This window comes from Chenopodium quinoa, unplaced genomic scaffold (genome assembly GCF_001683475.1).
Source record: "Chenopodium quinoa cultivar QQ74 unplaced genomic scaffold, ASM168347v1, whole genome shotgun sequence".
NCBI classification, from domain to species: Eukaryota; Viridiplantae; Streptophyta; class Magnoliopsida; order Caryophyllales; family Amaranthaceae; genus Chenopodium; species Chenopodium quinoa.
The window spans coordinates 827,078-841,512 of NW_018744835.1; the positions used below are offsets into that span (position 1 = coordinate 827,078).

Genomic DNA, 14,435 nt, shown 5'->3' on the forward strand with positions numbered 1-14,435 from the left:
TCTTGTAAATTAAATTGTGTAGAGATGAATATTCCAAAATCCAATAGAAAAAAAAAACCCCACAAAATCTCAAAACTCATCACAACCCCAAAGTAATCCAAATCTTCAACCTTACTATTCTAACCTTCCAATTGATCTCAACTCAGATTCAGATACAAATTTTCAACAATTTTCAAATTATGGTTCACAAAATCTCGATTTCTCAAATCCAAGTACTTTCACTTCTTTTCCTTTTCAACCACTACAAAATCCTAATTATTCATATTTTCAAAATGTTATCCCGTCTTTTGAGAATATTCAAATCTCTCAAGGTGATTCAACATTTTCTATGTCTCAACATTTTCCTATGTCACAAGGTGATGGTTCATTTCCGAGTTTCGATTGCTCATACACATCGAACGCAACAGATGACAACAATGAAGCAAAAGTTGAAGACGTCGAAGAAAATGAAAGAGGTCATGAAGGAGGCAATCCAGATGGAAAAACAAAGTTTTTGTCAAAAGCTGAAGAAGTGGTTCTTGTGAAGGCTTGGCTTGAGGTTAGTCAAAATAAAAAATAAAAAATAAAAAAAAAAAGAAAAAAAACTAACACTAACCAAAAAGGGAATTTTTTTGGAGGAAAATTGAGGAAATGTATAATAATGTTAGACTATACAAACAAAGATGTTTCAAAGAAGGTACTGACGGGGTAACACGAGAAGATTTGTTGAAAATGAGGGGTACAGAGCAACTTAGAAACCGTTGGAGAAGGATCAATGCTTCATGTTCTAAATTTTGTGGTTCATATGCTCATGCTGAATCAAGAAGGGGAAGTGGTCAAAATGATGAAGATGTTATGAACGTAGCATACAATATATGCTGCCGACAAAACAAAGACACCATTGATGTCTAAAACCTTTCAAGACAAGCATGTTTGGGACATCTTGATACAACATGATACGTGGAAACCAAGTGAAGATATTGTTCAAAAATGTAAGCAAAAGACATCCACTCAAGGAAGTGACTCAAAGATATCACGTATCAATATATGAAGATGGCAACAACTCATCTTCATCCAACCCAGAAACACCAACCAGTGGTGGTATTGGGTATTTAGGCTTCTCTTCGTAGCAACGAATCTAGCAAAAACAAAGGAAAGAGCAAGTTGTCAAACATGCCACTTGGAGCATGACAGCAATGGTTGGACACTGCCCACAACATGAACCTTATAAGGCAATATGAAAATCAAGTGGACCTTACAAGGTTGCAACTAGAAAGGGGGAAAGAAGCAAGGAAGCAAAGAAAAATTAATATGGAGTTATTTAGACACGTCGATTCAAAGCCAAACTTATCTTCGGAAACGTCGATTTAAACACGTCGATTCAAAGAAAATAACTAAGGAGCAATTTGTTGAAGAAGTTGTTCTCCTCAGACTGATGTATTAGTGTATGGTTGATTATAGTTTTAATGTTGATTGATTTCTAATAATTTCTTTTTTGATTTTCTGTTTTATGTACTAAGGTCTGGTTTCTAATTTGGCAATTTTTAATGTGTTGTTGATTTAGGATATGAATGAATGTTATATTGTAATGTAATTATTAATAAAAGAAAATAAGTTAATTACATGTCCCGTCTTAAAATCATATTATACGCGTATTAATATTATTCAATACATTACACTTTATATGTATTAACATATAATTATTATTGATCTGACTAAACCTATTAATTCACTTTGATATATCACTGCAAAAGATGTACATTGATTTACATTACACTGAAAAAGAATTGATGTACCCAACACTGAAAAGCAAATATTGAAAATACTAGACACTGATGTACTTAACATTGAAAAGGTAATGGTGAAAAATACTATACACCGATGTACTTAACACTGAAAAGGAAACAATAACATTACTTTGCTTTAACGAACATAACAATGCTAAGGTGATAGTGACAATACAAATGCATGCATCTACATTATTGAAAAATTATTAACTACTTTCTGAATGCATGCATGCATGCAAGACTTCAAATTTATCATATAAGACAATAAAGATGACTACATACCATACACATTTGTTCTATAAGATGGATGAGATGCATTTCACTCAATCAACCATCCATTTTTTCCCCAGCTAAAACCTCTACCTTCCATTCTCATATCAACTTTGGTTTTAAAAACATGTCATCCGACGAAAGCTCCAACTCTTCTAATTCCTATTCCAACTCAGAAAATAGCCAAACCCAACGATATGAAAGACGAAGACAAGCCAATCATTTCGTTGACCGAATGATGGATGAAGTAGTTCTTATGTCCAATCCAATTAAAGTATATAAAATGTTAAATCAAGTTCCATGGGCAGCAAGGATCCCCGTTCCAAGGGATCGTGAGGATGGACACATCGTTTATGGAATGACTACTTTGCTGACCATCCTGTGTTCCCTCCATAGTTATTTCGTCAGAGATTTTGCATGAACAAACATATCTTTCTCCAAATAAAGCAAACTTTAGAAGAACGCCATCCCTTCTTTCAACAAAGTCAATATGCTACAGGAAGATTTGGTGTCTCTGCATTGCAAAAATACACAGTTGTTATGAGGCTAATAGCTTATGGCACCTCTGCTGATTACGTGGATGACTACATTCGAATTAGTGCATCTCTTGCAAGAGATTTATTATAACATTTTGTGGAAGGAATTGTCTCTTACTTCAGTGATGAATACCTTCGAAAGCCCAATGAAGAAGATCTGGTAAGACTACTAAGAATTGGTGAACGTCGAGGATTTCCGGGCATGTTAGGTTCTATTGATTGCAAGCATTGGTGGTGGAAAAATTGTCCACTTCGATTAAAAGGTATGTTTTCTAGAAGACTAGGTAAACCTACATTAATCTTGGAAGCTGTGGCATCATATGATCTTTGGATTTGGCATGCTTTTTTTGGGACACAAGGTAGTCGTAATGATATTAACGTTCTTGATAGATCCCCTTTATTTAACGATGTTTTTATGGTCGTGCACCTTCTATTAACTATGTTGTGAATGACCGCCAATACAATATGGGGTATTATCTCACTTATAGTATATATCCTAAATGGGAAGCATTCATTCCTACAATATCACTACCACAAAATGAAAAAGAAGGTCTTTTGCCAAAGTATAAGAAGCTAGACGAAAGGATGTTGAGCGTGCTTTTGGAGTACTACAAGCTCGTTTTGCACTAATACGAAATCCTGCGCTAGCTTGTGACGCATCAATGTTAGGAAAAATAACGATAGCGTGCATCATTATGCACAATATGATCGTTGAGGATGAAAGAGATACATATAAAATTTATTACAATCCAAATGAATATGATCAAGCTACAAATGTGTCTTCAAGTAATGGAAATAATGAAGAGACTTTTCAGTTCCAAAATATCAACAACCGAATTGCAAGTTTGGAATATAACATGTCTAATAGAGCTCGTGTTCGTGATGAAGCTATGCATAAAGCCTTGAAGAAAGACTTAGTGGAACATATGTGGCTCAAATTCGGTGTTAATAGTAGGCCAAATAATATGCGTTAATGGATGTGTAATCGTAACATTAAATTATTGTGTTTGTACTTAATCACGGTTCGTTGTTATCTTTGAAATACTGTTGTGATTCGTTAGAATATGTATTATTTTTATTATTATGGAATTTAGTAAAGTTGCAATTATTGTTTATTTCTTAATTAACGACTAATTACTTACTAATTAAATCTCAAAATGCATTATTTTTAAATATAAGTCATTTTATCTAATTAATGTATGTTAATGTATATTTATTAGTTTTGATTGATTATTACCAAGTGCATTAGTTATATATGATAGGATTTAAGAGAGAGATTGTATGGTGGGGTTGGGTAAAAAAAGGAGAGAGAAAATGTATAACCAAAAAGTTATGGTTAACTATTGGGATACATTATTTATTAAATGGGTTAAGAGTAGTTATAGGTGAGGTGAAAGATGGAGAAATTAATAAAATAACTAATAACTACAATGGTTGTGGGCAACCATTGTGTTTGCTCTAAGGGTCGTAGGCAAACAATATGTATGTGCCACTTATCATGGTATATATGAATGGGCTGTCAGTTTTTTTTTTATTATTATTTTCTATTATTTGATGAATATTTATGATCATACAAAATTAGAGGGCAACCAATGGGTGTACATTGGAATAATTGAGCATAGTGATTGGGCATGAATAAGGTAGAAGATAGAGATATTAATAAAAAAAGTTAATGACTACCATTATTAGCTTGGGAAACCAATGGATTTGCTCTAAAAAGGAAAGTGATGCAACTAATTTAAAACTTCTATTTTAGGAAAGTGATGTAACTAAAAAGAAATAAAGGATGTATAAAGTCGACAAGTTTTTCCTATTTTCTTTTCTTCGAAAGTGTAGCAACACGAAAAGACGAAAAATGTTTTGGTATGTGCACAATATTCTCCTTCCAAACAGTCAGCTAGACCACCTTATAAAATATCAATGAAGAGATCAAGAGAATCGAGAAACCACTTTGCAATAATTAACTAAATTATTTCTCAACAATTAACCAAATACTACGTATAAAAGGAACAGTATTGCAGAACTTGATCTCTTTTAGTGTAAAAAGTGAACCACATGGCTACAAACTTTTTTATTTAATAATTTTTTTCCCTAATTCACTGTTTTTATACCAATGTTATATAAATATCTTATTTAACCTTAATTAAATTGATGAATTGCTAAACGACGCCCGTGCGTGGTTTACTTTCGGCCACCTGCAAATAGTAAGTGAATGACGAAAATACCCAATTTCATTCCTTCCCTCACTCAACTGGTTAAAGCTTCCTTCCTGTTCCATTTGATCTTGAGATCGATTCTCATCACTCGCCCTTGTGGCTCTTTAAATACAAAATAAATAAAAACTCATCTCGAACTTTCTCTCTCCTTTGCGTTTTCTCTCTCCTCTAAAGCACCAAAAAATCTCAAATCTTCCATCAATTATATACAAAAATACTCCTCGCTGCCCGCCTGATTTTAACCAGGCAACCAAGGGGTGTTGCCTGGTTTTCTTGGTGCTCTTTAGTGGTGCCGAGAAAATCAGGCGGCAGTTTGGAACATCATCACCTAATTTTTCTCAGCGCCACCACAGAGGTGGGATCATTAAAATCTGGCGACCCTTGATTTAAAATAAAGAAAAACCTTCATTGTTGTTGGTGGTAGGTTGTCTGGTGGTTGTGGGAAACAATGTGGAGGTCGAGGAGTTAGGTATGGGCTGGCGCTTGGTGGCGACAAATGATGGACTAGTGGTTGTGTGGCCACTAACGCCAGACTATGATGGACGATGGAAGAGAGAGAAAGTTAGAGAGGATGAGTGAGGGAAGGAATGAGAGTTGGAGTATATTCATCATTCACTTACTATTTGCAGGCATTAGTAAGTATTATCACAATAAACAAACTTTTATTCAATCTTATCTACTATCTTCGTTACATTATATTTGCAATAGTTACTGTAAAATGAAGCTACATATTAGATGCAATTATGCAAGTCATGTAACAAATGTTATTTTTTCTTTTTATCTTTTTCCTCATCACATGCTTCCTTATTTCCCCCCTCTATATTTAACACAAACACATGTTGCTTAAAATATCCCCACATACCCCACCACCCGGCACTCGCCAAAGCTAAACTCAATATGACTATTCTTGCCAAGTCTCATATATATTTGACATGTGATTAGATCATCCACAACAGGCAACAGCTTGCTACAACTCTTGTAGCTAGCTGTGCCACGTCATATATCTCAAACTACATCTAATTTTAGCTACAGTCTCTACATTGGATAGCAAGAACCTTTTTTTTTGTAGACCCCAAATAATATCCATATTCCTACTAATACTCTTTAATTACTTTGCAAATTAAATTTATCATCACAACGAAAAATAATATTTTCATTATACGACGGTAAAAATATTTACCTGTTTAAATTTTAATTACGATGTTTAAATTTTAATTATGATTTTTTCTTAAATTTGTTTTTTTTAACTATTTTTTCTTAAATATCAATAATAAGTTTTTGTAAAACCAAAATTAGTAGCATGCTTTGCATGCCAAAGCAAAGACTTTATGTGAGAGCATGAAAGCAAAGTTGTATTAATTATCCACTTGCCAGCAAATTGCCACAAACAAATATGCCAACACATCCATTAAACAATGTGAAATTACATTGCACTAGCAAGCAATTAATGTGGTTACACAAAGCTACTAAGTGCATGCTTCCCTCACTAGTAAGCTTATGTAGCTACAAGTTATCATTGATTGCAAGAAGGTTGTTGAAACTCAACTGCTGCGGTTGCTCTTGCCTATCCCCCACTCATATTTTACCCACTAACACCTCTCACAGGTTAAGCCAGTTTAGCTATGCAGGTCAACAATTGAGAGTAGAGTGAGGAAGGTAAGAGAATCCCCCCTGAGTTCCCCACTAAGCTTGCTCAATTAGTACAATTTACTAACATCCTTAATATGTCCTCGAAAAAGCTTGAGAAGTTTATATCTGAAATAAACTTGCGAACATATCTCCTGTTAATTCTGTTATAATGTAATACGGAGTAAATTTTTTTTATATTTCAGTAATAAATGTTTTTTTTTTAATAATGTGGCACAAAAATACGTATATCAAGAAGATAAACATAAATATTAAGGGATCGTTTGGTTCGCAAAGGGGAAAGGAAATGATTAAAATAAAGGAAAAAAGGGAGAATGGAAAGCAACTCCCTCATTTATCATAGGTTGTTTGTTTTACTGCAAAAGAATGGAATCAATTTTGAAGTACCACCTACACAGCCAACAACCAACTCCAGCCTCCTTCCCCTCCAGAGGCGCCGAGCTCCCCCACTCCCCTTTGTCAGCCTCCACCCCTACCTGCTGGCGACCTACTCTCCTTCTCCTGCAACAACTCCACCCCTCCCTCGTCTACTGCCGCACCGACTCCATTGCTATATGTCGATATCCTCCCTCTTCTATCCCTTTTTTAAGTAATCTTTTGGTAGATCTAGTAGGTTGTTTGTTAATAGAGTGTTATGTGTTGTTTTTTGGGTGTTTGGGGGTTGTTTATGGGGTGGTTATGGGTTTTTCTATTAAGATGGTTAGGATTTTTTTTGGTGGTTTTCGTGGTGGTTGTGGTGATTTCGTGGGTAATACGTGGTGGGTGAGGGTTATTTCGAGTGGAGTTGGGTAGTTTGGGGGAAGATGGTTTATTTTCCGGTGCATTTGGGTGGTTTTGGTGGTGGTTGGATCGTTTTGGGTAGTTTCGGTGGTGGCATCAGTGTGTCGACGATTTTTTGGTGGCTCGGCAGTGGTTCTGGTGGTGGTTGGTCGGTGATGTCGGTGATGTTGGTGGGCAGTTGGTGTTTCAAGGGTGGTCAAGTTAGTTAGAAAGTTGGTCAAGGTAGTTGGGTGAAGAGGAATTTGGGGGTTAGAGTGATTCCCTTAGGGGGTAGGGGGTGGGGGGTGGGGTGGGGTGGGGAATGAAAGTAGAGGAAAATGGGGTAATGGGAGGGGTAAATGGATGATTGAATTTGCGTATCAAACATCAACAAAGGGATTCATGGTAGTTGATTCCCTTTCCCTTTGTTGAATACGTACCCCTAACCAAACGGCCCGTAAGATTAACTTAGGCAGACTCCCTTTATATATTTACTCGTACTAGTATGTGCTCGTGCTAATGCACGGGTTATAACTAATGATAGGATTTGAAGGGAAAAAAAAGTATGTATGTATAATAGTTGTACAAAACAGCCAAAAGAAAAAAGAAAATTACAATTTCACTTTTTAAATTATCGATAGGTAGGAAATAGGAATGTAGGAGATCAGAATTATATGTAATTGCAAAAGCAATGCATTCATTTTTACCTATTTTACCTTAACTGAATCTATATGTACTTATTAGAACTTGTATACACATGTTTTAGTTATAATTTGAACTTAGAGTAACCCTTACGTATCATTATTAATTTTTAGTTATCTAAATATTTATGAATTCATTAGACTTAGAATAAGTGAGCATTTTTATTGAGCTACATTGATAGGCAGTCTTTAAAAAAAAATGATCGTGGTTGTCGCTACAAATAATGGGGAGGTTTTTTTTTAAGAATTTTTTAGTTAATTAGATAAAATGTACATATAGAGATAAAGTTATTTAGAAACATAGTTATTATTATAGTACAGAAAATAAAATGTACATAGCTGAATACTAAAAAAAAAAATAATAAACCTCATAATATTACGACATGAAGATAGATAATAGTAGTTGGTCTGACTCATGATGAATTGTAAGCCATTTCAAAAACTCGATGCCCATGATGAACCACTATTGATAAAACATGATTTTTTTAGCATAATCAAAGTCTTAGCAAATCACCACCGGCCTAATTAATGTTCAAAATTTAACAAAAAAGATAATCAATCTACATATAATTTTATTGATATAAATTTTCCACCAAAAATTACGATACATAATAAAATTGGCATAATATAATCATAATATGCTATGACCCGTCAAACATAATAGAAAACATAATGATATAGATATAAGAGAAAGTAAAACTTCATACTATATTATTACAACCCGGAATTATGTTTTGATAAAAAACGTAAAATCCCAAATAATTTCCGTCTAAACGAAATATTATTTCATCCAAGTAATGATCTCAACATTCAGATAAACCCAAATAAAATGCCCATCAAACTCAACTGCTTCATAAGCCTCCTACCCACGCTCATCATCAAGAATGTGTTCCTATCTATTTACATCAAAGTAACCATATAAGCAACATGATTTTATTCTCATTTACATCAAAGTAGGACTATCATACTCATGTAATCATACGAAAAACACAACATATATGTAGTAATGTAGCACTATCAGATTCATATATTTGCCAATATTGTGCAACTACAAACTTCCTTAATGAAACAAAAAACATTTTTTCTATTAATCACCCAACTGGCTTCAAAAACAAAGGTGGGAACTCTTAAGAAATTATAAACCATGAAAGTGTAGGAAATAATATTGAAAAGAAGAGAGAAAGAGGAAACTAGCTTCTTGTATTTTAATTGTATCAAAGCATAAAATCCCAAAATTAAAAATTAAAGATGTACATGGGAAATGGAGTAGTTTTGCAGTTTTCCTCATTTTACGGTAACTGTTATACTATGCTACGCATATTTAGTTAGGAAGGGTTTTTTTTTTTTTCTCTTCTTCTTTTGAATTTTAAATTGGCTTGTAGTGTTGGAGGGATTTTAGATTTAGGTGGGATTGATTGAGAGAGTAGGATTGGGGTTTTGGAGAAACCACATTAAAGCGACTCTTAAATTATATATTAGATAAATTGTTATTATATATGCATATAATGTAGTGTAGTGGCAAATTAATAGCGTGTCCTTGTATGAGCAGATAAAAGCCTCAATTTAAAATTAAAGGAAAATAATGTGTACATACTTGTAGTGTATAGTAAATTAAGATATAGGCGAAAAACAGTCAACGAAGTGATTTACGTACTGTAAAAATGGAACAATAAAAAAAATTAGTTAACCATATATCTACAACTCAAACTCCTTTTCAATTTCATTAAAAAACAAAATTTAATGAACCATTTCTAACTCAAACTCCATTTGATTAATATTTCCTATCTTATTGTTGCATTAGCATGTGCATACTAATACCTTGTTGGATTCTAAATGTAATAAAAAATGAAGAAAATATGCATTGATTATATATTACCCCAAAATTTGTACAATCTGCAATCTTTGAAGGTCAAGAAATCTTCAGGTATTGTCAACATTAATAGTACCCCTAACGTACCGATTTATAAGCAATCTAACAAGACTAAAATAAACCCGAAATTCAAAAACCCCATAATTACAAATCTATGTGGTAGCCTAGTAGGGTAGAGGTGTCAATTCGGATGATCGGATTGATGTCGTGTCGAGTTGGGTCAATTTTTAAAGTTGAGTCATGCTAAATTATTGTGTCCACGGACTCCACGCAAGTCCAAATCTGAATTGGATATTTTTCGAATCGGTTTCGTATCGGGCCGGGTCGGATGTGATTTTGACACCTCTATAGTAGGGTAGTATTGTAAATTTGTAACTCAATAACTCATGTGTCTCTTTTTTTACATAAAAAAATGCATATGATTTTATGATTTATTGTTTATTTAAATTGAGTGTAAAATGCGCCACTGCCCATCAACAATAATCAATTGACTTATATTCTAAACAGTTTCTAAAGTCCATTGAAGCACACAATATACATTAGAATTCATCTCTAAAAACATAAAAGAAGATTAGTATTCCATTGGGGGTTGACCATTATCACCATACACCATACCCAATAGCGAAGCCGAGTAATAAGCAGTGATCGAAGCACTAATATGCCGAGTGATATATGTGTTTTATATACTATTTTATCCCCCGTCCTACGGTCATTTTTATACATATTTGTGCTCGTCGGGGATTTTTTTTAGTACTAATGTGTGGTTTCGAGTGTTTTGTAGAGTTGACATTTGTTTTGTAGGAATTTTCCCGATTTGTCGGTAATTTCTATGGTTTTCCGGCCACTACGAATATCGAAGCTATAATCACATTCATGACAGTCGTTTGTAGCCCAAGACCGATTATTACGGTGACTAAGCGCTTGGTTCGTGGAATTGGTCCAAGTAATGGACCAAGAAAGAGGATTTGGGCCACAAGTAATTGAAGTCCAAAAGAAGAAAAGAAAAGAAGACTCAGCCTAAGAAAAAGACCAGGCCCGATCGGGTGGTTGCCCAGAAAGGCGGTGTGAAGAAAAAGGCGGGCCCGATCGGGAGCGTGTTTTTCCAGAGGCGCTTAGGAATCGTGTTTTGAGTTAATTTTGGGTTGAGTATTTAAACTCTTTTGTAAGCTTTATTAGCTACGTTTTTTAGATTACAATTTTCATTCTTAAGCTTTTAGAGAGATTTTTAGTGAGAGATCATCGTTGAACTCAAGTTTTCCCCCTTTGGTGCAATTTCATATTTACTTCATTCAGTATTATTTCTCGTCTCTTTTATTGCTTTATTTATCACTTTGATCTTAATTGCTTTGCTATTTTTGTGCTTTGATTTCAATCATGCCTTTTATATATGCTTTGATTAGTTTAGATTTAATTATGTGTGAGTAGTTAATTTCTAGGGTTTTAGGGGGATCCATAATTAATATGAATGGATAAATTATTTTGGTTGATTATTGATATTGTATAATAATTTCTTATTGGATTGTTTTAATTCTTTAAAATTAGATTATGAATCAAGCATATTTGATTTGATTGTAAAAGTTTAGCAACATTGAATTGATGAATCGAGCAGATGTTAATTTGATATTAAAGACTATTTTCAATAGGAACTTAGATATAGTAAATTGCGAGAGCCTGTTAGATCTATGTTGATTAATAAATTGCGAGAGCATGTTAATCATGTTATGTTTGCAATATTAATTGTTGATTGTTATGTTTTATCCCGGAATATTAATTATTGGTGAACCTGTGATCCTAGGCCTTTTATTATTGATTTCTCCCTTAGATTAATTCATTCAAACTTATTTGTCCCTTGATAATTTAGATTATTTGAATTGATAAGGAATAAAAAACCGCTGTTTCCCCTGTGGATTCGACCCTACTTCCCTATCTATTATTAGTTAGTGGTCTTAGGAATTACTTTTGATTAGGTGATACGAATTTAGCCTGTCACCGAGTATGCTCATCATGTAAACTTATAAGGATCAAATGACCAAAGTTTTGTACCTAACATAAAATGATGATAATTGTATCTACCAAACCTGTAATCGGCTAACGCATCCGAATAACCCGATTTACAAACAATACCACCCCATTATCATCATCAAAATTACCCACTAACCAAAAATTGAATATAATTCTTTAATTTAAAACATATTAATTGCTGGAATGCTCCTAACCAACATCAAAAGCTCTAAAATAAGCATAGATAACCATCACAAATTCATTACAGTATGTTCAAATGAAGTAAATTTCAAAAAACCCATTTATTCAAACCCTGTGAATGTAAATTAATACCTAAAAATCACATTACATACCAATTTTGTAATGCCGCAGAACTTGTCGGCCACTTTGTTTACTACATTTGGAGAAAACATTAATTAAATTATAAGAAAAAACCAATGGTACCGTAGACACCTGATTGTGACTCTCCAAAAACCAAACCCAGTGATGAATACCATTCACGTCTTTGATTAACGAGTTGGGTGAAGAGTTGAAGAGTCTCGTGAATTTCCCTAAGTCTTGACCATTTTTAATCTCTCTTTAAATGTTTTAACCCAAAATAATTCATTTCGTGTCTTTGAAAATCATTCATTTCTTGTCATCTTTATAAAAACGTCCAAGACAGTTCATTTTGTTCCATAATCTGGGTCCAATGACTGCGTAATTGGATGAGGTTTTAAAAGAGCTTTCCAACGATATATTATAAGCCCAAATCTGACTTAAAACGAGGAAGTTATGGCTAAAATACTAAACCGAGCCCAAACCGAGCCTTACTTACGGACCCAATGATCATGTGGAGGGTACATTAATCTTAATTCATTCCTAATCCCATTAGGATTTATTACAAGCTTCTAGAATTATCTAGAAGGTTGTTCTGAGTCCCAAAACCCTTAAGATTTATTATTAGCTTCTAGAATCCTCTAGAAGATTCTAATTTATCCTCTTTTCGAAAGATAAAGGCTAGGAATTTTACTTCGGATAAAACACTTGTTTTTAATAGATTTAATTCTGATAAAATAAGGATAAGTACGGATATTCGACTAACCCAATTTGATTGGAAGTCGGATTCCGTATGGATCTTATCTTTTGAAAAGCATCGCGTAGCGATGGAAATATTGCACAGCGATATAAGCATCGCGACGCGATGGATCCGTCGTTACGCGATGAAAGGCATTTTTCTCCGAGTTGAATTATGACTCTTTTTCTGATCTTTTCCCTCGTTTTTTTCCTTATAAATAGGATCGTTTTCCTCCGTTTTGATTAACCAACAATCATCATCCTAATCCTCTCTATAAGCTATAAGTTTTCTCTCTCTCTCTTTCTTAGCCTTAGCCTAAACACATCACACACCATACGACCTTTGCACCAAAGGTTGATATTTCTGAGAGTTTGGTCCTTAATCTATATTTTAATTCTTATTTGATTTATTTAGTTTGTTTGATTTATTTCTTTCTTGAACTACTAACGCGTGTATTGTTTTAATAAAAAGAGATACGAGGCATCAAAGTGAGTAGATCTACTATCTTAACTATTCTTTTGATATAGAAATCATGCTTAGAATATTATTTTAATTCCTATTATCAAGTTAGGATGTCTTTATGATTTCTAGTATCATGTTAGGATGCTTTTATGATTTAGTGTCATGTTTAGGGTGTTAATTAATATTTCTATTATCATGTTGATTTCTAGTATCATGTTTAGGCTAAAGCTTTGATTTATATTATTTAGTGACATGCTAGGGTTTGCAATTAATCCATTCAGTATCATGCTTAGGATCTTACTAATATTATTTTGGAGATATTGCTTTATTATGATGATGATGATTTGTTGTGTCAATAATAATTATTATGTTGCTTGATTGTTCATATTTTATTGTTATTGCTTGATCACGCCCTTTCTTACAAGTTTAAGGGGAATTTGTACTTGAATCATGCCTAATAAGATAATTAATAATTTGCTTTAGGTTAATATGATTTTAATTCAAGTGATTGCCAATAATAGATTTATTTGTGCATTAATAATTAACCAACGTAGATTAAACAAGTTTAGAGCTAATTTGTTGTATGTATGTTGATCGGAAAGCGCACATGAATATCGTAAAAAATAAGTAAAGGCCGATTTAGGGCGGGTTCAATCTCTTTTAGGTTGGATTCGTGCCATCATCCCAAAATATCCAGTCATGGATCCGGATCACTATAAAGATAGCGATCTTCGTGATCGTGAATGGGGTGTAATCTTCACACCCGTGGACGGTTTACAAGTTCCTAAAACTTGTTGGCGACTCTTTTGCTCTAGCTTCTTTCCCTTTGGACGCCACCATGCTTAAATGCATGATCACAGTGGGGCTCAAAGTTGAGTGTTGAAATACTCCCTACAGGTACTCTCTCTGTCGTGAAGTATTTGTTTTAGTTGTTTGTTTGTTTTTTTTTTAATTTTTTTTTTATAGAATGAAGATGCAGTATGGAATTATTTGCAGCGGGGTTGGTGAAATGGGAATGGAGAAGTATCAAGCATGGGAGTAGTTTGCAGTTAAGTTAATGAAATGGAATGGTGGGAGAGTATTGGGAATAGTTTTGCAGTTATACGTTGTAGCGCATTTCTTTTTTTTTTTTTTTTTTGAAATTTAAATT

General features: G+C 33.7%; 1 protein-coding gene across 1 annotated transcript; it reads left to right on the top strand.

The window, feature by feature from the left end:
• The first annotated feature begins 328 nt into the window (after nt 1-328).
• Nucleotides 329-2,663, top strand: LOC110704367. Its single transcript, XM_021882149.1, has 2 exons — nt 329-538; nt 2,433-2,663. The coding sequence occupies exons 1-2, from the start codon at nt 329-331 to the stop codon at nt 2,661-2,663; spliced, it is 441 nt and encodes a 146-aa protein (XP_021737841.1).
• The last annotated feature ends 11,772 nt before the right edge of the window (nt 2,664-14,435 follow it).